At 34.3% G+C, this 23,673-nt stretch overlaps 1 protein-coding gene across 11 annotated transcripts in view; it reads left to right on the top strand.

The window, feature by feature from the left end:
- AKT3 (AKT serine/threonine kinase 3) overlaps positions 1-23,673 on the top strand; it is a 386,997-nt gene that overhangs the window by 267,137 nt on the left and 96,187 nt on the right. For all 11 annotated transcript variants that reach the window (XR_003794278.1, XM_029227101.1, XM_029227105.1 and 8 more), the window contains 2 exons: positions 11,925-12,047; positions 21,061-21,189. Coding sequence is in view for 10 of the 11 variants with exons in the window: in XM_029227101.1 (XP_029082934.1) it covers positions 11,925-12,047; positions 21,061-21,189 (252 nt within the window). In the remaining variant the exon portion in view is untranslated. The remainder of the gene's footprint in view (positions 1-11,924; positions 12,048-21,060; positions 21,190-23,673) is intronic.

Raw genomic sequence — 23,673 nt, forward strand, 5'->3', positions numbered from 1 at the left:
TCAACAATATAATGTAGTTTTTAGTGTACAGGTCTTGAACATTTTTTGTTAAATTTATCCTTATTTATCTTATTTTTTAATATTATAAATGATTTGTTTAAAGTTTCAAATCTGAATTGTTTGCATATAGAAATGCAGTTGATGTTTACTCATTAGCCTTGAATCCTGCATCCTTGCTCAGTTTGTCTATTTGTTTGTTTGTTCTTAAGTATGTTGAAATTCTCTTTGTAGATGATCACATCATGTGGGAGCAAAGACAGTTTTACTTCCTCTTTTTCAGTCTCAGTGGATTTTCTCTCTTCTTGCCTTATTAAGCTAAGATCTTCAGAGCAATGTTAAATAGCAATGTAAGAGCAGACATCCTTGCCTTATACCAGATCTTAGGGCAAAAGCATTTGTACTTTTCACCATTAAGAATGTTGTTAGCTGTAGGTTTTTCATATATACCCTTTAACAAATTGAAGAAGTTCCTTTCTGTTCCCATTTTGCTAAGCTTTTTTTTTTTATAAATCATGATAGGATGTAAAATTTTGTCATATTATTTTTTTGTATCTGTTGGGATGATCATGTGTTTTTTCTTCTTTATTCTGTTGATATGTTGAATTTCATTGTTTGTTTTTTTTAATGTTAGACCAACATTGCATTTCTTAGATAAATCCCACTTAGTTATGATGTATTATCCTTTTGGTATGTTGTTGAACCCAGTTTGCTAAAATTTTGTTAAGAATTTTAAATCTTTGTTCACTAGGAATATCATTCTGTAGGGTCCCTTCTCTTCCCTACCCCGAGCAATGTCTCTGGGTTTGGATTCAGGGTAATGCTCACCTCTTAAAATGAGTCAGGCAGCATTGCTTCTTCTATTTTCTGGTAGAATTCACCAGTGAAATTTTGAGACCAAGAGTTTTCCTTGTAGGAAGGTTTTTAACAATGAAGTGAAATTTAAAAAATATATTTATGGAAGCATGCATTTTATCTATTTCTTCTTGAGTGAGCTTTGGTTGTGTGTTTCCAGGAATTTATTTCATCTAATTTTTAAAATTTATTTGCCGAATATTGTTCAATTCCTATCTAGTTCTAGACCCTGAGAAGGCAACTGTACTCTATACAAGGTTCCTTCTCTCATGCAATTCATATTATGCAATTATAAAGGAGACTTATGAATGAAATTTCTTCTTAATTGAATAATTTATACATTTATTGTCTCAAGTTAATAGAAACTGTACTTAGAATAATAAATAGATATGCCCTAGAGACCAGAGACCTAAGTTTGAATCTCAGCTCTGCCGCTTAAGAGCTATGTGATGCTAGGCAAGCTTCATAACATGCCTAAATCTTAGTTTTCTCATCTGTATGATAGAGATAATCATTGTACCTATTTTATAACGTTGTTTTAGGATTAAATAATATAATGCATGTAACTTACTTAGTATAGTGCCAAACAAGTAGCGGTACTCAAAAATGGTGCCTATTGTGATAGTAATAATAACTTATATTTATTATATTTAATCATCTATAATATGGAAATAGCATTTTGTAGCTTTTGTGATTGTTGTTAGAATGTAATATCTTAATGCTCACAAATTGTAGTGTTTATTATTTTTATTGTGTTGGTATTGGATATATTTCATAAATAGCCCAAATATTTCACATTATATCCTAATAGATTTAAATATTTTAAAATAATTACCTTGAGAATTTTTACTCTTTTAAAAGTATATTTTATTCTCCAAATGAAAAATCTATTAATATTTAATGTGGTAGAACTGAGCAATTTCTTTTTTAATCTTGTTAGTAGAGTCATAATAAAATACTTTAATGTAAATTATTTTAATTATGGAAATAAAATTTTAAAAAATTTTAAAGGAACTATTTTTGTACTTACCATATTATAAAGTATTTTCATTAGGTGACTTTTGATCCCAGAAAATTTCCTTAACTTTTCATGCCTTGCATTAATTGTTTAAAAATTAGATAGCTAGTGGGAAGCAGCTACATAGCACAGGGAGATCAGCTCGGTGCTTTGTGACCACCTAGAGGGGTGGGATAGGGAAGGTGGGAGGGAGACGCAAGAGGGAGGAGATATGGGGATATATGTATATGTATAGCTGATTCACTTTGTTATACAGCAGAAGCTAACACACCAATGTAAAGCAATTATACTCCAATAAAGATGTTAAAAAAAAAAATTGCCAGCCTACAGGCTACTTTTTCCAGTATCAGGCACCTAGTTAGATCGAGAATTCTTTTTACATTTTCAGACTTGTAAGAAGAGGGCAAGAAATAGAGAAATAGGGCTTGAGGTATTTAGCTGGAAATTTATAAACAAACAACTGTTTCAGAGTCCAGCCATCTGACCTTAGATCCCTTTCAATTCTCCTGAAACATCCTAAGGGTTTAATTTGTATTTTAAGAAATGTAATTTTGAACTATTTATTAAAATATGGCATTTTATCAGTATCCTTTCTGGAAGAAACTTTCTTCAAAAACTAAATGTAAATTTACATTACTTTACATTAATTTTTCTGTGTGAAATGCATAGAAACTGAGTTCAGCTTGAGAAGAGGATAGACATGATCTAGAAAACAATTAATATGAATTAGCTATTAAATGTAAGTGTACTTTTATTTGATCCTATAAAAGTACATGTTTAAATGTTTGTTTTATTGTATAACTGATACCATTCCAATTGTGTAGTATAGTATTTGCTACAGACTGAATCTTTATGTCCACCCTAAACTCATATGTGGAAACCTAATCCCTAGTATGATGGCATTTGGAGGGTGGGGCCTTTCTAGTGATTAGGTCGTGAAGGTGGAGCCCTCCTGAATGGGATTAGTGCCCTTATAAGGGACACCTCAGAGAGCTCAGTTGCTCCTTCCCCATTGTGAGGACACTGTGAAAAGACAGCTGTCTGTGAGCCAGGAAGCAGGTACCCGATCTGCAAGTGCATTGATCTTGGACTTCCCAGCCTCCAGAATTGTGGGAAATAAATTTCTGTGGTTTATAATTCACCCAGTCTGTGGTAATCAGTTATAACATCCCAAATGGACTAAGGCAGTATTGTTGACTAGTTTTCTTGTATGTAAGCTAGAGACATTCTTTTCATCTTAGGTCTTTTTGTAAACCTAAGGGATGTGTTAATCAGCATTATTGCACAGACTCCTATGTCTCATTGCTTAATTAATTAGTTGTCTTTAGGGTACTCAGGTTCCAAGCTAAATCAATATTATGATAATGAATGTAATCATTGTAATTATTGACCCATATTGAGCATATTTTGTTATTTTCTGTTAACTGATATTTTGCTATTACAAAGGAATGACTAAAGTTTGTATAGACAGTATTTGCAAGAAAAAAGTGTAATTGAATTTAAAGTCTTAGATTGCAGTGATAGTTCTCAGGATGTTGTTTAAGTCTAGATCTTTATTTTTTTTTAAAGTTTGTTGCATATTTTTCAAAATATAACAATTTATTTTAAAGATAAACATTCTTTAAAATGTTTGTAATGAAATGTTTGTAATTTTTTTTAAAGTTTGTTGCATATTTTTCAAAATATAACAATTTATTTTAAAGATAAACATTCTTTAAAATGTTTGTAATGAAATGTTTGTAATGAAATATAAACTTGTATATTTAGATCATTAAGGCAATCTATTAATATTACATTACTATATTCCCACAGCATTGCTAAGCACAACACACACACACACACACACAAACATGTAGTCATTGCTAAAGGAACTTAAATTTCTAAAGGTATGTTCCTTGCTTGAGGAGCAAAAAATTCATTTTTTAAATAAAAACAAGATTAGTTATTGTGTGTGATTTTTTAATGTTTCTAATAAAAATACTTTACCTTCAAAACTTTAAGCCTAATTTTCCTTATAAATAATTCTTTGGAAAGTATTTTTTAATTTAACTTTATTCTTTGCAGTACATATTTATTAAGTACCTAATATGTGCTACATGCTAGGCTTGGTGCTGAGGATGCAAAGCTACAGAGTACTTGTGCAGTCTTCCTCTTTCTTCTGTGCCTCTGCCAAGAAAAAAAATTTGTCAGAAGCCTGAATCAGTAAAAGCATCAACAGTATGTTTACTTAAAACCTTTATAAAATTTCTCCCATTATGAAAGTAACAACAGTACATGTACATTGCAGAAAACATCAAAAAGTTATTTCAGTTCAATTGATAAAATACTTATTTATTGACTGCATGCTACAAGCTAGTCACTGTGCTATGTACTTAGTACGTGGCATGAGGAAGACAGATGGTCTCACATTTAGGAAAGTATAATGCTCTGGGAAATGGATATTAAACAAATTATTACAGGTAATTTTCAAGGTATAAAACAGAAAAAAATACTCTAAATCTTACCATCTAGCAATGATCACTATTACCATATTAGTGTATTTTCCTGTTTTTATACTGTACCCATAATTTCCATTTTATTTAATATTGTAAAATACATACTAGTTGCCTAGTAATTAATTATGCAGATGTAATTTATTAAATCCTTACTATATTTTTGAACGTTTAGATTGTTTTCATTACTTAACCAACTTTACTTAAGTATAAGCTACATACAATAAAATGTACTCACTTTAAGTATACATAACTTATATGACTTTTGACAAACATCTATGCATGTAGTCCCCATTACAAAAAGATGCAGAACATTTCCACTGCCACAAAAAGTTCTGCTATTCCTCTTTGCAGTCAGTCTTCCCTGTCTCATTCTGTCATCTCCTGCTTCTATACCTGGCCCTAGGCAACTACTGATCTGCTTTCTGATACTAAAGATTTGATTTACCTTTTTTAAATTTTAAGGAAATGGAATCATACAATATGTACTCTTTTATGTCTGTTTCTGTTTCTTTTGCTCAGCCTAATGTTTTTGAGATTATCCATGTCTCAGTAGTTTGTTCCTTCATTGCTGAGTCATGAGCATGCTATATCGATGTTTTTTAATCTGTCCTGCTTTTGGTGTACATTTGGATTGTTTCTAGTCATCGCCTACTATGAATAAAGCTGATATGCACATACATGTACAAGTTTTCTTTTTTCTTGGCTAAATACTGGGGAGTATAATTGTTGAGTTTATAATAAGCATATGTTTACATTTTGAAAAATTCCAAAACTGCTTTCCAAAGTAGTTGTGTCATTTTGCATTCCTAGTATCAATGCCACAAGAATTCTAGTTGTTCCATATCCACACCAACTCTTGGTGTGGTCATTCTTTTTAATTTTAGTCATTCTAATATGTATATAGAAGTATATTATTGTGGTTGGTTTTGAGTTGCAGTTTTTGATGACTAATGATATTAAATATATTTTCACATATTGGCCATTCGCATACATTTTTTTACCTGTATGTTCGAATATTTTGTCTATTTATTAATTGGGCTATCTTATTGTTAAATTATAATAGTTCTTTATATATTCTGGTTACAAATAGTTTGCCAAATGAGTGTATTATAAATAGTTCCTCTCAGACTGTACCTTGCCTTTTCATTGTCTCAGTGATATTTTCTGAGCAACAGAAGTTTTAAATTTTGAAATCCAATTTATCAGTTTGTCTTCTTTGTTTTTTTTAAATACTATCTAAGAAATCTTTGTCTATCATGGATGACAAATATTTTCTCCTATATTTCCTTTTATAACTTTTATAATTGTGCTATTACATTTAGGTTTATGATATTTTTTATTTATGCTGTAAGCTAAGGATTGAAGTTCATTTTTTATCCCATGTGGATATTTGGTTATTCCAGAATCTATTGTTGAAAAGTCTATCCTTTGCCCCATTGAATGACCTTGACACCTTTGGCATATGTGTGTGTCCTTTGCTCTAACACTTTTGACATATGTGTGTGTCCTTTGCTCTAACACTAATACTGCTGCACTATAGAGGCAGTATCCTCAAGGACTCTAGTGGGTGCCACATTTCTTTAGAAGTTTTCCCATTTTGCCTGGTGAGAACAAAAAGTATTTTTAGCTCTATGAGCCTGTGATTTTTTTCACCTGATTCTTTCCAATGGCTCTTTTCCCTGGCCTCAGAATTTTCCTCATATACGTGTGCTGATTAGTAAGACTCAGAGGCAGTTCATTGCAGGTCCCTGGAGTTCTCCTCTTTGTGGTTCTCTGCCTCATGAATTACAGCTACTTTGGCCTCCTCAGTCTCTGAACTCTCTATCCTTACTTCAAGAATTCCACAGGTTCTGTTTTGGTTTTCTTTCCCTGTGTTACATTCTGGATGGTCTCTCCAGGCAGCAAGCTGGAACAACCATAATTACCACCTTGTTTCCCTTTTCTTTGGAGTCACTGTACCTTGAAGCCTAATGCTTAATGTATGAAAATCCTTGTTTTATTTATTTTATATCATGGTCAAAACAGAAGTCTCTAACCTTTATATTTTATGGATATTTCCACTGGATGCAAAATTTTAGGATGTGTTTTTTCTCTTTCAGCAATTTGGACATATTGTTCCATTGTCCTTTCACTTATATAGTTTCTGAGAAGAAGTCTGGGGAAATTCTCCTATTCGTTCTTCTGTATGTATTGTGTTTTTTTTCCTTCAGAATTTTTAAAAGATTTTCTGTCACTGGTTTTTCAGCAATTTTAGTGTGATCTGACTGGTTATGTTCTGAGTATTCATGCCTGTTTGTTAGTTTTCATCTCACTGAGTTTCGTTGAAATACCTAGTCTGTGCATTTATCTTTTTTATCCTAGTTTGGAAAAATTCAGTCATTTTGCAGATGTCTCCCTCTCTCAGGATCTGCTGTTATCCATATGTTAGACTCCTTGACGCTGTTCAAGAGGTTGCTGAGATTTATATTTTTTTCAGGTGCAATTTATATAGTTTTCTTCTGCTATGATTTCTTGTTCATTTGTCTTTTCTCTTGCAATGTCTAATCTGTTGTTAATCCCATCTAGTGAAATTTTTATTCAGATATTATATGTTTCATCTTTAAACATCCTATTTATTTCTATTTCCCATTATCTCTTCTTTATGTTCCTGTACTGCTTTAAAGTTACTGTCTATTAATACCATCATCTCTGTTATTTTTGAGGTCTGTTTCTAATGACTGACTTTTTTGTTGGTGATGGGTCATATTTTCCTGCATCTTCTCATGTCTAGTAATTGTTGATTGTATACTAGATACTTTGATTTTACTTGAGTGTTTAGATTTTGTTATCTTCCTTCAAAGAGTGTTACATCTTGTTCTGGAGAGCAGTTATTTGCAAATATGATATTTTACACTCTTGTTTGTTAGCTTTGTTAATGTATGGTTTAGCTTTTACTCCGACTTCTTTGAAATATCTACTGAATGCCTGCATGTTCAATAATGACACTCTTCTGACTTTTCTCCAAAGTTAAGCAAATATTGTGGCACCATTTATTAAATGGTCATTTTTTCCCCATATACTTCATATCCTTATGTGTAATCATCAACTTTACCATATTCTAAATTTTTATAAAGTAACCTGTTTCTGGCCACCTGATTTCATTGATATTTCTTTTAATTTGTATGCCTATTCCATATGAATTGTAGCTTTATAGTATCTCTCAATTTCTTCAGACAGAAGTTTTCTTGAGAGCATTAATATATTGAGCAAAAATCTTGTTTCAATAATATCTTGGCTCATTTCATTCATTTTTTCTAAAAGAGTCACATACCATTTCTACCTTTATATTCTCTTCTTAGCCCACCTAAGTATGACATCTCTTCCCCGAAAGGTAACGTATGACCTAATTCCTATGCCTGGTAAATGTTAATTTCCTTCCTGAAACTTTCTTTTCCTTTATTCTTCAGGTATTCTTTCTGTTTGTATTTCTTTTAGGACTCTATCTTAATATCCTGTTCTGCTTCTTTTTCCTGTCCTTATGTGCAGTCATACCCTAAAATTCTGACCTTAACTCTGTTTGCAGTTCCTACTAAATTTCTGGGCTATACCTTGCTTCCTTGGTGTCAACAGTATCCTTTATATAAATGACTCACACATTTACCTTTATACCCTTTGGTCCCATAGTTCTGAAGCTGTGCTATCAAGTTCTTATTTAAATGTCAACAGGTCAAAATAAAATCCATTGCTCCTCTGCCTCCATCCCCATTCTTTTCCTTTACACTGCTGGCAGCAACACCTACTCAGCCATCCTTAGGGAAACTTCAACACTGTTGCTCTCTGCCTTTGCACAAATGGTGCAAGCTAGTTCCCTCTGGAATATTGACTCTTGAAAGGTCTGTTACTAGCACTAATGTTCCTCAGAAGCTCTTATCCAGCTCAAAGGTTACTTCTTATATTACCAAACATACTTATTCACTTCTTTATGTGTGCTTTCTATTTTATAACTACATATTTTAGTGGAATTATTTATATATCTGGTTGTTCTAACCAAATAGTGATATTCTTTCAGATTGGTACCATTTCCTTTCATTGTGCCTGCAGCTTTTTCACAGTGGTTGTACCGAATTGGTGTTCAGTAAGTTTTGTTGCACTTTATGAATTGTTTATCTGACTACTGTAGTCTCAGATTTTTTTAATTGATTCTCTAGTTGCTGCCAGAGTTGTGTACTTAAAATTATGCTAATTTTTTTTGGACTTTCCTGGTGGCACAGTGGTTAAGAATCCTCCTGCCAATGCAGGGGACATGTGTTTAAGCCCTGGTCCGGGAAGATCCCACATGCCGCGGAGCAGCTAAGCCCGTGTGCCACAACTACTAAGCCTGCACTCTGGAGCCTGCGAGCCACAACTACTGAGCCCATGTGCCACAACTACTGAAGCCTGTGCTCCTAGAGCCCATGCTCCGCAACAAGAGAAGCCTGCACACCACAACAAAGAGTATCCCCCACTCGCCACAACTAGAGAGAGCCAATGCGCAGCAACAAAGACCCAACACAGCCAAGAATAAATAAATAAAATTATGCTAAAATTTTTAACCCAAATGCCTTTGACACTCCTTATCTACAAAATTAATCTCTAAACCATATCATAGCAGTCAAGGTCCTAAACAATCTGGCCTCATCTTTGTGGGGTTTTTTTTGTTTTTTTCTTTTTTTTGCTTAAGTTCTGTCATTATCATGAATGTGTATTATTGTTCTTCAGCTACATGCCCTCCCTATGTGTTGTTTCCTTGCCATTACTATTTTTTTTCTTTAGAATTAATTTCTTCTACATACATCTATTAATTACCTCCTATGTTGATGGACTATACTAGGCTGTGGTCAAAATATTAAGAAGGATAGATCTTGTGGTCAAAATATTAAGGTGGATATTAAGAGGGATTAATTTGTTCCACATACATTTATTAATTACCTACTATGTTGATGTACTATTACTAGGCTGTGGTCAAAATATTAAGATGGATAAAACTTGCACTGTTTTGTATGCTTCCCTTATATTCTCCATTTGTGAAAAATCCATCCTTCAAAACGTGAGATGCTACCTTATCTGTGAAGTCTCCTCAGATCATTCCAATAAAGATTAATCATCCTTTGCCTTCAAAGCATTTTTAATATTGGAATTACAGAATTTCTCATAGCTCTCTTGTTTTTTATCTGTGCATATATCTCCTTCATCGGGTTGAATTTCTTAAGGTCAGGGATTATGTCTTAATCACCATTATATGCCCTCTTTTTCTCTTCCCAGTGTCCAATAACAGTGACTTTAACATAATTGATGCTCACTAAATGGAAAGTTGGTTCAAAGCCAAGGTAGAAACTTAGAAGGAATATTCAGAGAAAATCAGGAGAGTTGTAGTACCAAAGCCAAGGAATGTTTATAAGAAGGAGAGGGTAATAAGTGATGTTCTAAGCTCCAGAACGAGAGGTTCTTGGTTATGTTAACAGGAATAAGTTCCATAAAGTAGCAAGGGTAGACATCAGAGGAGAGCAGATTGAGAAATAAATAGAGTTCTTCTCCTTAAGTAGCTTTTTTTTTTAGCTGATATTTTTACAGAAATTGGCTGGAAGACAAATTGAAGATTTATGGTCTAAATAAAGATCTAGAAGCCTGCATGTATTATGTTGATTTAGGGAAGATCTATATCTTTTGTGTTGTAGATGAGTGGGTACTAGGCTTGACATTTGAAGAAAATTTAGAAATCTAACTACTACTTTCATCTCATTAGAAGACTACCATAAATCTGGGTCACAGGGGTTCCTTTGTCAAAATTGGTTATATTTTGTATTAAAGGATGACAGAAATTACTTTGACCTAGAAATATTTCAGAATGGTTTTACTGATGATCCATGCTTCTTTCTACTTCCTGTCTTTGTTTGAATGGTAGAGCATTAATCACATGTATGTGCCTGTATAAAATGAATGAATTTTGAAGCATATCCCTGAGTAATTTTATACATTGGTTTGATTTTTGGCATAGTATATTTGGTCATTTATAAGACACACTGAACATTTCTTCAGTCAGAGTGCCTTTTATATTTGATGGTGTGTCATAGTTTTAATTGACCTCATTTTTTTTTCTTGGTATTAACATAAAAAGTTGGTGGAGTTGCAATCAACAGCATCTTAGATTTGATAAAATATGACAACATAGTAGAGAGCATTAAAGTTTAGAGACTATCTGCCAAACATTTTAGTTTTACTATAAGTAATGTTGAACCAGTCTTTTTCGGCAATAGTTACATGATATTACCTCTTCTCTCTTTACTATGACAATGGGTTATGCATAAATTTTATCTTAAAATAATGATAAACTCTTAAGTGGAGTTGAAGGTGGGAAAAGGGAAGATGGAATCTATAGAGAACCTCTTTTATGTTACCTAAATTATGATTTGGTGTGTGAGAAACAAATCTCAGTTAACCATAATTCTTATAAATATGTAGAAGCAGTTTGTAGAAGTAATCTATGTGAAAATATAGTTAATTTCTGATCTTGCAGTCAAGAATACATTGACTGGTTCATTTCTTTAATCAAAGACATGTATTGAGTACCTACTGTGATACTCGGCAGTGTACTCAGCACTGCGAACCATCTTTTGTTGCTCTTGGTGGATTTCTTAATACAGTGAAACAGTACACAAAAAGGTCAGCAGTCAATTCATAGTGCCTGAAACCAGCTCCTTCCTCATATACATTATTGAACTGAGAGCTGAGACGGGCAGTTTCTTAAATAAAGAGGCTGTCTAAATGGAGAGCTGGATGCTTGACCACAGTGAGCACCCAATAAATATTTGTTGACTGTTGTTAACAGGAAATGGATGGGCTTATAGTTTTAAGTGATTACATGAGAAAAGGTTGGTGTCATAGTTAATTATTATTGAAATAGGAAGAGTATGCATTGAGAACTATTAGGGGAATAATGGGAACTTCTCAGTCCATTTTGGGCATTACTAACATAAATTGAAAATGTAAAGCCTCACAGTTTCTCACTGCAGAAAACATGGATTTAAACACTGAAAACATTTCTAGAGGTATCATGATGAATCAAGAGTTGTAGAATTTAACAAGTTCACATAAATAAGGTTCCACAAATCAGCAGTCCTTTCTTTGAAATCAAGTGTAACTCAGATAATTAAGTCGAAATATTCCATCTATGCTTATGTGCATTTATTTTAATAAAGTCTCAATACCTAATCCTTGAAAGAGTGAAGCAACAGTATACTGAGTGGGAGATGTAATCTGATGATGCATACTTTTTCCTCTGGTAACTGAAGGTTAAATGGGTAGCAAGCAGAATGCCTTAAACAAGATTGGTATATTGATTAAAGTGCTGATTTAACAGCTCGCAGTCTCCCCTTGGAAACCTGGAAAAGATAAGCCAGCTGCTGTCTAAGACTGCTCAGTGTCCGCTGAGAGTACACTATCTATCATCACAATATGGTGATGAGAGGTGTTTTATGTTTGTGTTAATTTCCCCCACTAAATCAGTAATTATTACAATCCTGTCCCTGCTGTTTACCCTGCAGCTGTTTTTCCATTTGTCGAGAGAGAGGGTGTTCTCTGAGGACCGCACACGTTTCTATGGTGCAGAAATTGTCTCTGCTTTGGACTATCTACATTCCGGAAAGATTGTGTACCGTGATCTCAAGGTAAAAAAGAAAAGTAATCAGAATTTGTTTTCGCAGAGGCTGTAGGGACAAACACAAAGTAATTACAAAGTTACACAGTTTGGAGAAAAGCAGATTTAGTTGGGAAATAAAACCACTCTGTTTAAGAATTTGGTTCACTGTATTTGACAGGAAATTTCATTCACTGATAAATGTGTAGTAGTTTTATGTCCGAGTTTTTGACATGCTAAATAAGTTCTTCTTGACTGCTCTGATCAAATATGATCTATCAATAATAGTTTCATTTTTCTGAAAGTGTAATGAGTAGTGTTAAACATCTGATTATAAGTCAAGTAACTTTGCAAGTGACATTTTAAAATAAATTTCATTATTATATTCTAACATCCTGTGATGTATTATGAAGAAATTTTTATAATAAATAAGATTACTTGGGGGAAGGAAAATATTTGATTTGGTATTAAATTTTTAGTGGGTTTAAATACCTGAAGCATTTTAATATAGCCTTTTATCAATTTGTTTAATTTCCATTTTGAAAAGCACTGTATTTGTTTTGTCAGTAATAGTGACTTTATTTCTCTAAGTTTCTTTCTGTTAAGACCCTCAGAATAGCTCAGGGATTGGCAAACTTTCTGTGAAGGCCAGAGAGTAACTATTTTAGGCTTTGCTGCTCTTACAGTGTCTTTTACAACTCCTCAGTGCTGCTGTTGTAGGGTGAAAGCAGCCACAGACAATATGTAAATGAGCGTGTCTGGCTGTGTTCCAGTAAAACTTTAATTACAAAAACAGGCAGTAGGCAAGATTTCACCTACAAGCCATATTTTGCTGACCCCCGGAGTAACTCATAAAAGATAGCAGTAATTCTCGTGACACTGTTTTGAATTAGATTGGTCATATTAAGGAAATTTGTACCATGACACACTCTGAACAAGTTCTAAATGTGACAATCTTACTTTCTTAAAAAGTAAATCATATGATAATCTTGACCTATTAAAATCTGACACAGAATTCCTTTATTTATCAAGTACTAATTCATTTAAAATATGATTTGTAGAGATAGAAGTTATACTAGTCTTTTATGAAATTCTGTTTCTATGAAATAAGGTATATATTTACATATTATAGCACATAAGAGAAATCACAATTATCCCCTCGCTCCCATTCACTCCTTTTTAAACACCTGTGATTCTTAAGTTATCTAATTATTTAAGCAGTTGTCTAAGTTATTTTAAGATGTTGCTATCATATACATTTGTATTATGAATGATCCCTAAGAAGTAACTATCTCAAAAAATATTATTTTACATGATGACAGTGAAATATAGTATGTATTTTTTTAACATCTTTATTGGAGTATAATTGCTCTACAATGGTGTGTTAGTTTCTGCTTTATAACAAAGTGAATCAGCCATACATATACATATATCCCCGTATCTCCTCCGTCTTGCGTCTCCCTCCCACCCTCCCTATCCTATCCCTCTAGGTGGTCACAAAGCACCGAGCTGATCTCCCTGTGCTATGTGACTGCTTCCCACTAGCCATCCATTTTACATTTGGTAGTGTATGTATGTCCATGCCACTCTCTCATTTCATCCCAGCTTACCCTTCCCCCTCCCTATGTCCTCACTTCCAAGTCCATTCTCTATGTCTGCATCTTTATTCCCATCCTGCCCCTAGGTTCTTCAGAACCTTTTTTTTTTTTTTTTTTAGATTCCATATATATGTGTTAGCGTATGGTATTTTTTCTCTTTCTGACTTACTTCACTCTGTATGACAGACTCTAGGTCCATCCACCTCACTACAAATAACTCAGTTTCGTTTCTTTTTATGGCTGAGTAATATTCCATTGTATATATGTGCCACATCTTCTTTATTGTTTTATTTCTTAACATATTATTAATTAAAGAAGCTATAAAATTCTGTTTTTAGGAAGAATGAACTATGCAACTATATCTATATCAGGGATGATCAACTAAGTGCCCAAATAGACCAGAGATGGATATGAATCAACAATATGATTATATTTAGCCTGCAGCTTTTTATAGCCAGGAGTGGCAGAATTCCGCATCCCTATATCTGATGTCTGAATGGCCAAATAATCCTATAATGTTTAAATGTCTTGAATCCAGAGTTTTAAAAAAGAATTTAGTTATATGGTATGATAAAACATAAGTTATATAGCATTTCCAAATTTACTTAGAAGTAGTTAGCTCTTCTCTGCCTGATCTACTCCCCCCCACCATTCCCACTTTATATTTTATGAATTCTGTTTGTAGGGAGAAGGGGGAGGATTTCCTGGATTTAAGAAAATGAGAATAATTTTGAAGTACTTAGTAATGTATCCAAAATGCTTAAAGCTGGAAGATGGAATTATTAGTCTAAAGAAACAGAAGAATACTCACTTGATTGCTAGCATTGATTAAGGAATGATATAATTGGGATGGTTTTGGTCAGTATCTCCATTGATCATTTCTCATTAATGAATCAACATATTGGTACATTGAAGTTCATTTAATGAGTTTTGTTGCTCCATCCTTTCTGATGATGAAATTAGACTAAATTTATTAAGCCACAGTACTAATACTTTGTATATGAATACCAGCCATGTAGTTACCATATAAACAGACCACTAACTTTATTAGACAATTAAGTGGCCTCTGCTCTCTAAATTTATTTACTTTTTAATATAACCTTAAGTAAATGTATAGCATTGGACAGAATCCATGGAACATACACCGAGAAGAATGGATAATGTAAAAAGTCAGACATTCAAAATTTATACGTGTTGTTTGTATCCATATTGCACATGATAGAATGAGATCTTTAGGTAGAGTCGTAGAAATTTAGAGCTGACCCATAGTTTACAGCTGAGCTCATTGAAGACTAGAAGCCTAGTAAGGGATTTACTCAAAGTAATGGACTAAGTTGGTGACATAGTCAAGATTATTGGATTCCATGAATCCTAGCTCCAGGTATAATGTTCTTTTTATTACACCATTCTGCCTTTCTAGAGATGAAATGAACTTTAGGTGGGGGAATTCATTGGATTAATTCTAGGAGATCTTTGTAAATCTAAAATTTGAATAAAGCTGCCAAAGATAAGAGAAGGAATGTTTTAAATATATTTATACAAAATATATTCAAAATAACATTATCAAAAACTGATTTAGGTACCCACTTTGATTTGCCTCAGATTGGTCTCTGTCTTCTCCTTACTAATAACCTTGTGTTTATTCAAATACAAATCCATTTGAGATACATATGGTAGCTGCACCTCTCAAGTGAATCAGTACCTGTTTGCCACTGACCCATTCATCATTAGAGGCAAAGCCTTATTTCATGTGCAAGTTAATTTAAGACATTTTATCAGTTCATAGTTCCTAATAAATTGGTGTTCACAGCAACAGATAAATTATTGCAACTTTTGTTGTAGTTTAAAAAGTAAGTTTGCATAATTTATCAATACATGTCATGATATTAAATTTTGCTTCAGTAAGGACCCAAATTCTTTGTGATTACTTAGGAAAAACTGATATTGCTTTACGATAGCATAAAAATTTGAAGAAATCTCTCCTAAGACTGTGTCAGTAGTACAAGTTTTTTTGAAAACTTCTTTTCTGCTTAGCTCTTGTTTTTGTAAGTATTCAATATAACCTTTCTTTTCAACGACCATGGCCATCCAAGGATAGAATAGGCTGAACTAGGGACATTTGCAAAGGTACTGATACTGGAATTTCATTAAGAATTAATTTCTGGGACTTCCCTGGTGGCGTAGTGGTTAAGAATCCGCCTGCCAATGTAGGGGACACGGGTTCTATCCCTGGTCTGGGAGGATCCCGCATGCTGCAGAGCAACTAAGCGCATGTGCCACAACTACTGAGCCCATGTGCCACAACTACTGAAGCCCACGCACCTAGAACCCATGCTCCACAACAAGAGAAGCCACTGCAATGAGAAGCCTGTGCACCGCAACGAAGAGTAGCCCCCGCTCGCCGCAACTAGAGAAATCCTGTGCACAGCAACAAAGACCCAACACAGCCAAAAATAAATAAATATTTCTAAAAATGAATTCATTTCTCCCAAGAGTTTATGACAGGGGGAGGGGCAAGAATAATGCATAAATTGCTACTGTATTCTACTTGTGGAAAATCTAATCTTGTTTTCTACCTAATCAGAGAATTTAATGGTTAATTTAACCACTTACATTGTTAACGTGAGAAACTGCCAGATAGATTTAGATAATTTCTAAGACTCAGTGATGGCACAAAGGGATGGTTTCAGAGAGCCTTATATCACAGCCCTCCCAATCTTCCTCAGCTCCTAAATAAACCAGCGGTCTGAATGAAACAGTGTGCTTACTTTACATACAGAGTCTCAAGACACATCCTCTAACTCCCACTTCTAACCAGTCACTCTGGATTCCCTCTTTTATAATTTAAGCCACTGCTACTAAGAACCCCTTCCACCTCTAACATTAACTTATACTATTGGGCTATGTTACTCAAGTGTAGTAAATTCTTAAATGTAGTATTTCTTAAACCCCAACCTAGATGGGATCTCTGCTGTTGTATATTGTGAATTCTTTTCCATCTTAGGAAGGTTCAAAGTTTTCCTTTCAGCATTTCAACACACTGTCTTAATTCCATGGTCATTAAGTTCCTGCAGGTCAGCCATGTGACATTTGCAACTTGGATACCCATAAACCTAAATATGCAGTGTGCAGGGGAGGAATTTCTTATTACATTCTTGAGCCTGAGGCAGTCTTGGTACTGATGTAACTGTGCTAAAAAGGATTTGTAAGAGTGAGTGAAGGGTCTTGTTTTTGGTATTGCTACAGTAGTTCTCAGAGGCCTTAGGAACTGCTATTATCATTCCTTTGTTTAATCACAAAGTGTCAGCCATTTAATTAAAATGATACCTAAAAGATATATATATATGTGTGTGTATATTTATCATAGATAGATATTAGAATATATATGAATTGTATATTAGAAAGCTTTTAAAAGCTTAAAAGTTAAAAACTCTTAAACTTTCTAATAGGAAGAGTTTAATTTTATTCTAGGCACCAGCAAGAGCAGAAAAAGGAGCATAGTGTTTTCTTGCTATAGTTTCTTGTTCACAAAGCACAGAGGAAAAAGATTTCAAAATCTACCAAATCAAGATCCTCTGTCAAATAATGCCTGTCCAATTGAACTGGGTAAAAAATGTTGCCTTTTTTAAATGGAAACTCTAGGATGTCTAATATTTTTGTCTCCTCAAAATATGAACTATTAGATAACAAACAACCCTCTGATACAAATTGTAAGCATTACCCAGATTTGAATATGTAATCTTTTCTTTCAGACTTCCTATTTAACTTCATACATTGCTTTTGCTGGTAGATGCATCCATTAAGCATAAACATAATGCCCTGCTCTCAATCCCAGATGCTAAGACTGACAGTGGAAATAAAACAGATGCATATAAAGTTTTATAATAGAGAGTACCTGAACAGTCAGTTACAGTATATGCATTTTTCCTTTTATGGTTAAGAAAAGGAAGAAGGAAAGCATTAGATTTAGGAGAGAGAACCAAAGAAAGGTGATTTGTAAATATTTTTATTCCTCCTTTACACAGTGGAAGGGTCCCTAAAAATGTTTGATGAAATCTTCTTTATGTTAGTGTCAAATGCACTAAGGAAGTGATTTCCAGGTGTTTTTGATATATCTAAGCCTTTGATCTGCTTTGGAAAGATTACCAGGTGATTCTGTGCATCCTTCACATTTGTGAATCATAACACTGATCGTTCTTATATTTTATGAAAACTTTGTTATGCATTTGCATAAAATTATTATTTATTTTTTAAACCAGACTGGATATTTAATTAGCCCCAATTTATCTTTATACAAGATCAGATTTGGGGATATCATTTTTTTAAGGTGATATATCTCTGACTGTTGTTCATACTGATGGACAAGTTGTTTTTGTCATTCATGCTCAGCAAAATGACATTTCAGGATGGTGAGAGAAGAAAAATAATTGATGGAAGAAGGTGGACACTATTATAAAATAACTGGCTCAAAAATTGTAAAATATTTGTTTTGTTGTTTATTCAAAAGAAATTGTTGCATATTAAAAAGTGTTTTTTTTGGCTTCCCTGGTGGCGCAGTGGTTGAGAGTCCGCCTGCCGATGCAGGGGACACGGGTTCGTGCCCCGGTGCGGGAAGATCTGACATGCTGCGGAGCGGCTGGGCCCATGACCCATGGCCGCTGAGCCTGCGCGTCCGGAGCCTGTGCTCCGCAATGGGAGAGGCCACAACAGTGAGAGGGCCACGTACCGCAAAAAAAAAAAAAAAATGTGTTTTTATTGAAGTCACCGAGCTGACAAAAGTGTTTTATAGGGTTCCATTTCTGAACTTTGCTCTTGTATAGAAGAGCACACACCATTTTGATAAATTATGAATCAGCCATTAAACTCTCCATGTTTAATAAATGATCAATACATTTATTGATTAAGTTCTACATTCAGTATCTCATTTAATTCTCAAAACAATCACATTGGATCGTTACTGTTATTTACTCTGTGTTATAGATGAAGTTGAGGCACATAGATGTCAATAGGTTACACAGTAAGAGATAAAACTTGAATTTACATTTAAGTTCTCTGACTTGACTCCATAATCTTATGCACATTGCTCTCTACTGCCTCCTATGCAATATGCTACCTTATCCCCATTATGGTGACCTTTACCCCATCTCTCACAGTCATCCCGTAGGCTGACCTTATTTCTGACTATATCATTGTAATTAAGCTGATTTATAAAATAAGTAGAATGATCAACTGTCCTATTTTGCCTAGAACTTCCCCAGTTGTAGAACTTTAAAGTCCTGCATCCTTGGAGCCCCCCTCAGTTCTAGGTAAACTGGGACTCTCGGTCACTTTCATCCTGTTTCCTATTCTTCACTCAAACCCTGTCCCTGCATCTCATTTCATTCCTCATCCCTCAACCCTTGGTATCTTGGAAATGAGATATGAGATTAGAGAATTAGGTATGAATCGGGATTTTAAAAAATGTATGTACTTATTGGTATTAAAAACAGTATTTATATGTTTTGATACTTCTGTATCTATCCACTTCAAAATAGTCTCGTCAGAATGTGGAGAATTAGCACATTAGCGCATACTATCATGTTTCACTTTGCATGTAAAGCACATAAAGCGAATTGACATAATATACACCAAACACATTTTATTCAATATTATTATGTATTATTTGACATTTTTGTAAGAATTTTTGTGTATTATAAAAGATATAGTATTTTAAGAACTTAATTTGGTTTGCTTTTATATGTTATGATGTATTCATATGTTAGAACAATAAGCATATTTTTAAAAGTTAAGAAAAGAGCATATATATTTTCATTCAACAAAACAACAGACACTCCAGTGTATACTTCTCTTTCTTGTTATGGCAAAGTAGGAGCAGGAGGAAGAAGAGAGTGTTGTTTGAAAGAGAAGGAAAAAGGGGAGAAAATCAGAAGCAGAAAGAAGAGAAGGGCTTTCAAGGCAGAAAGAGAAGTAGACAGATTCTTGACGTTCCTGATTGTTTTCCCTATTTAGGACTTACTGCCATTTGTGCAAATTGGGTTTGATTTGGGGGTCCAGTTAGTAGAGAATCATGAGGAAGATGCAAACTCTCTGAATTTAGATAAAATAAGAGAACTTTCATTTTTGAAAGGTTTAGCAATATATTTATGGTTCATTCAGCTCTCTGTAGACAAGTCAAAAACAGACTCACTTCTGAAGTCTATGCAGTGCACGAAACATATTGAGCGTTGAGTTCAGTTGGGTAGCACATTTAAGTTCTATACTTAAGGACTTACGTGTACTCTGAGCTTGCTTAACTGTATTTAGTCTCTGGTTTATAAGACATTGGATAATATGACAGAGTATACCACCATCACATTTTATATGATTGTTGTCTGTTTATGTTCTTATATGGAGTTCTATTTTGAATTTGATACTGACTTCAGAGTTTGGGTAGGCACTTTCATACATCATCATGTTAAGGAGTAGAATAATGATCTACTCCTTAAGTAAGTTAATTATCATTCATCCTGCTACTATTTTTTTTTTTTTTTTTTTTTTTTTTGTGGTACGTGGGCCTCTCACTGTTGTGGCCTCTCCCATTGCGGAGCACAGGCTCCGGACGCACAGGCTTAGCGGCCATGGCTCACGGGCCCAGCCGCTCCGTGGCATGTGGGATCTTCCCGGACCGGGGCACGAACCCGTGTCCCCTGCATTGGCAGGCGGACTCTCAACAGCTGCGCCACCAGGGAAGCCCATGCTACTATTTTTTTTCACGTGTTTTTTGTGAATGCATTTCTGCATTATGTCTTCTGCATTATGTCTTCAAGATTGTTCTTTTTGTATTAATGGATTCAAACAGATTCCAACTTTATAATACCTGTGCTATATGTTTTCATTAACTGTTGAATGTTTGACTTTCATATTCTTTTTATGTGTAAAAGGGTTGGTAGTTCTTTATTACAAAGAATTGTAAAAGAAGATATTGCCTTACCTTACAAAACAAGATTTAGGTTTGATTTATAACCACCACCAAAGTAACATTTCTGTGAGTGAATATTTTATCGTAGCAACAGACTCCCAAATGAAATGGTTGAAAACCATCTGCATATATCCAGAAGAAGATGCTTGTCTCTTTGGGATTGTTTAGATCACAATTTATTTTAAACAGGAAAAAAGAGGATTGATGTTTGCTTTGGGAAGTTAATTAGGCTTTACTTCTCAGAACTTGTGCAATAACAGCTCTTACTCCTATGGGTTTAAAAATCAATTTATTATTGTGAAGTATTTGATAAAATGTTTCTTTTTACACATGAGTTAGGAAGCTACAGGGTTTGTCTTTGAAAAGTTCTATTAACTCTGTGTCCTCTTTCCAAAATATCTTATTCAACATTCAATTATTTTTCAAAACAGTATTTTCCTATTTTTGAAGACTATAGAACAAATTATGTTATCTTTCTTACTACACAGTTGGAGAATTTGATGCTGGATAAAGATGGCCACATAAAAATTACAGATTTTGGACTTTGCAAAGAAGGGATCACAGATGCAGCCACCATGAAGACGTTCTGTGGTACACCAGAATATCTGGCACCAGAGGTAGGCTATGTTTCCATTCATAGAAAAAAATAACACTGATATAATGTTTTGCAAAGTAAACCATTTAAGCATTAAAAAAATAGCAGTGTCTACTACTTTGACCTGGATTTCAACATGAATCAAATCTGTTTTGCTCCCACTTGTTCAACATGGTATTCTAGGGCAAAAATATATATAAGTTAAACTTTATAAACTATATAAGTACAAGGATACTGGTAACTACAATAAAGTCCATTTTTATTTCTTGGCCATGTGTGTTTTATTTCTTGATTATGCCTATTTTATTTCATTTATTAAAATAGAATAATTGAATGACTACAGCAAGAATGTGAACAATTTTATAAACCGTCTTGGATTTTCCTTAGAAACAAAGAAACAGTGATAATTTGTATTTGTAATAGTGAGGGTTTTCATACTTAATTATTGGGAAGTATTTCATTGGGAGAGTTAATGAAATGACAGTAGCTATATTTTGGAAATCATGCCAAACCAAAGCAAGCTTCAACTAGTGCCCTCCCCATGCTGAGAATTCCATACTAATTCATTAATTTGTTTATTCAAACAATTATATATTATTCATCTACTATATACTGGGTATTTTTCTGGGTGGTGTGTTTATACGAACAAGACACAAAGGACCCTGCTCTCAGGGAACTCACTTCTGGTGGAGGGAGACAGAATAAAAATATATATATAACAATGTCATGTGATGAAGATGTGTCATGTCATGAAGGAAAAGAAGCTAGATAAAGGGAGGTTGTGGTGTGGTGGATGTGTTAGGTAGTGTTCTCATTATTATTACTACAAAACAGACCACTGCAAAACCTAACCATTTTATGTGATTGAAGGTTCTGAGTCAGGACAGCAGGAATGACTGCTCCATGGTACGTGGGGCACGGCAGGGGGTGACTCTGGCTGGAGGCTGGAATCTGGAAGCTCCCCTCTTTCTGTGTCTGACAGTTAATGCTGGCTCTCAACTGGTACCTTACAGGGCTCTCAAAAGCCTCAGCTTCTCCAAGTGGCCTGGTTTCCTCATACTGGTGGCTTTAGGGTAGCCAGACTATTTTGGCTGTGGGTTCTAAAAGTGAACATCCTAGGGAACAGTTTAGAAACTGCTTCCATTTTTTTAAAACCTAGCAAACCATGAAGAAATGTTTCATTCGTTTTTTGAAAGTTTCTCTTCATAGTATATTTTTAAAATTTTTGTTATCACATACCATAAATTCTACCTTTTAAAGTGCACAGTAGTGGTTTTTAGTATGTTCACATTTGTGCAATCATCACCACTGTCTAATTCCAGAATATTTTCATCACTACAACAAAGAAACCCCGTACACATTAGTTCCTCCCCTAAATCCCCTCATCCCAGACAACTACTAATCTACTTTCTGTCTCTATAGATGTGCTTGTTCTGGGCATTTCATATAAATGGAATCATACAATATGTGGCCTCTTGTGTCTGGCTTCTTTTACTTAGTATGTTTTCGAGATTCATCCATGCTTCAGCATGTTATTGATACTTCATTCCTTTTTATGGCCAAATAATATTCTATTGTATGAACATAAACACATTTTATTTATCCATTCAGCAGCTGATGGACATTTGGGTTGCTTCCAGGTTTTGGCTGGTAATGCTGCTATGAACATTTCTCTGTGAATCCCCTTTTATGGCTTTGTTTCAGGAACTGCACATCATTTCTGTCATATGCTTATTGGTTTAGAATTCCTAAGCCTACACATATTTAAGGGGTAGTAACATAGACCCCACCTCTACATTGTAAAAGAGCATGTGAGATGGGAGATACTGTTACAACTGTCTTTGGAAAATATAATCTTCTACAGATAGAATGTTCAGGGAAAGAGAGGTTTAATCAGAGACCTGAATGCTAAGAGGCAACTATTGTAAAAATAGACGGGAAGAGCTTTCCAAACACAGAGAGCAGCTAGTATAAAAACTGTGAGGCAGAACAAGTTCAGTTCTTCCCTCAAACTCCAACAAGGTTAGTGTGGCTAGAGCCAAATAGGGAGGCATTAATCTTTGATGGATGAAGATAACTATTTATTGAACATGTATTATGTGCCACATGCTATATATGTACATTGCATATTTGGAATAAACTTTTGTGATAGAAAACCTATTTTTTTAAAGGTGAGGGCACTGAGGATCAGAATTTTTCTAATGTAATCTGTACAGTAAGTCCCCTACATACGAATCTTCAAGTTGCGAACTTTCAAAGATGCGAACACGTGTTCCATCAATGTCAGGCGTGAGTGAGATTGCAGCTTGCCCTCGTCTCCTATTGCTGACGATCCTTCAGCTCTACCATCTCCCACCTCTTCTCCCTCCTCCAGTCAGTAACTCTTCTTGCCTGTTCACTCGATGCCAGCCCCTGTATGCCACCTGTTGTACTGTACTACCATATTTTCAAAATACTGTACTGTAAGATTAAAAATGTTTTCTTTATTTTTTGTGTTTGCTTGTTT

Source organism: Monodon monoceros, unplaced genomic scaffold (assembly GCF_005190385.1).
Source record: "Monodon monoceros isolate NGI ecotype Baffin Bay Population unplaced genomic scaffold, NGI_Narwhal_1 Super_Scaffold_18, whole genome shotgun sequence".
In the NCBI taxonomy this organism is placed as follows: Eukaryota; Metazoa; Chordata; class Mammalia; order Artiodactyla; family Monodontidae; genus Monodon; species Monodon monoceros.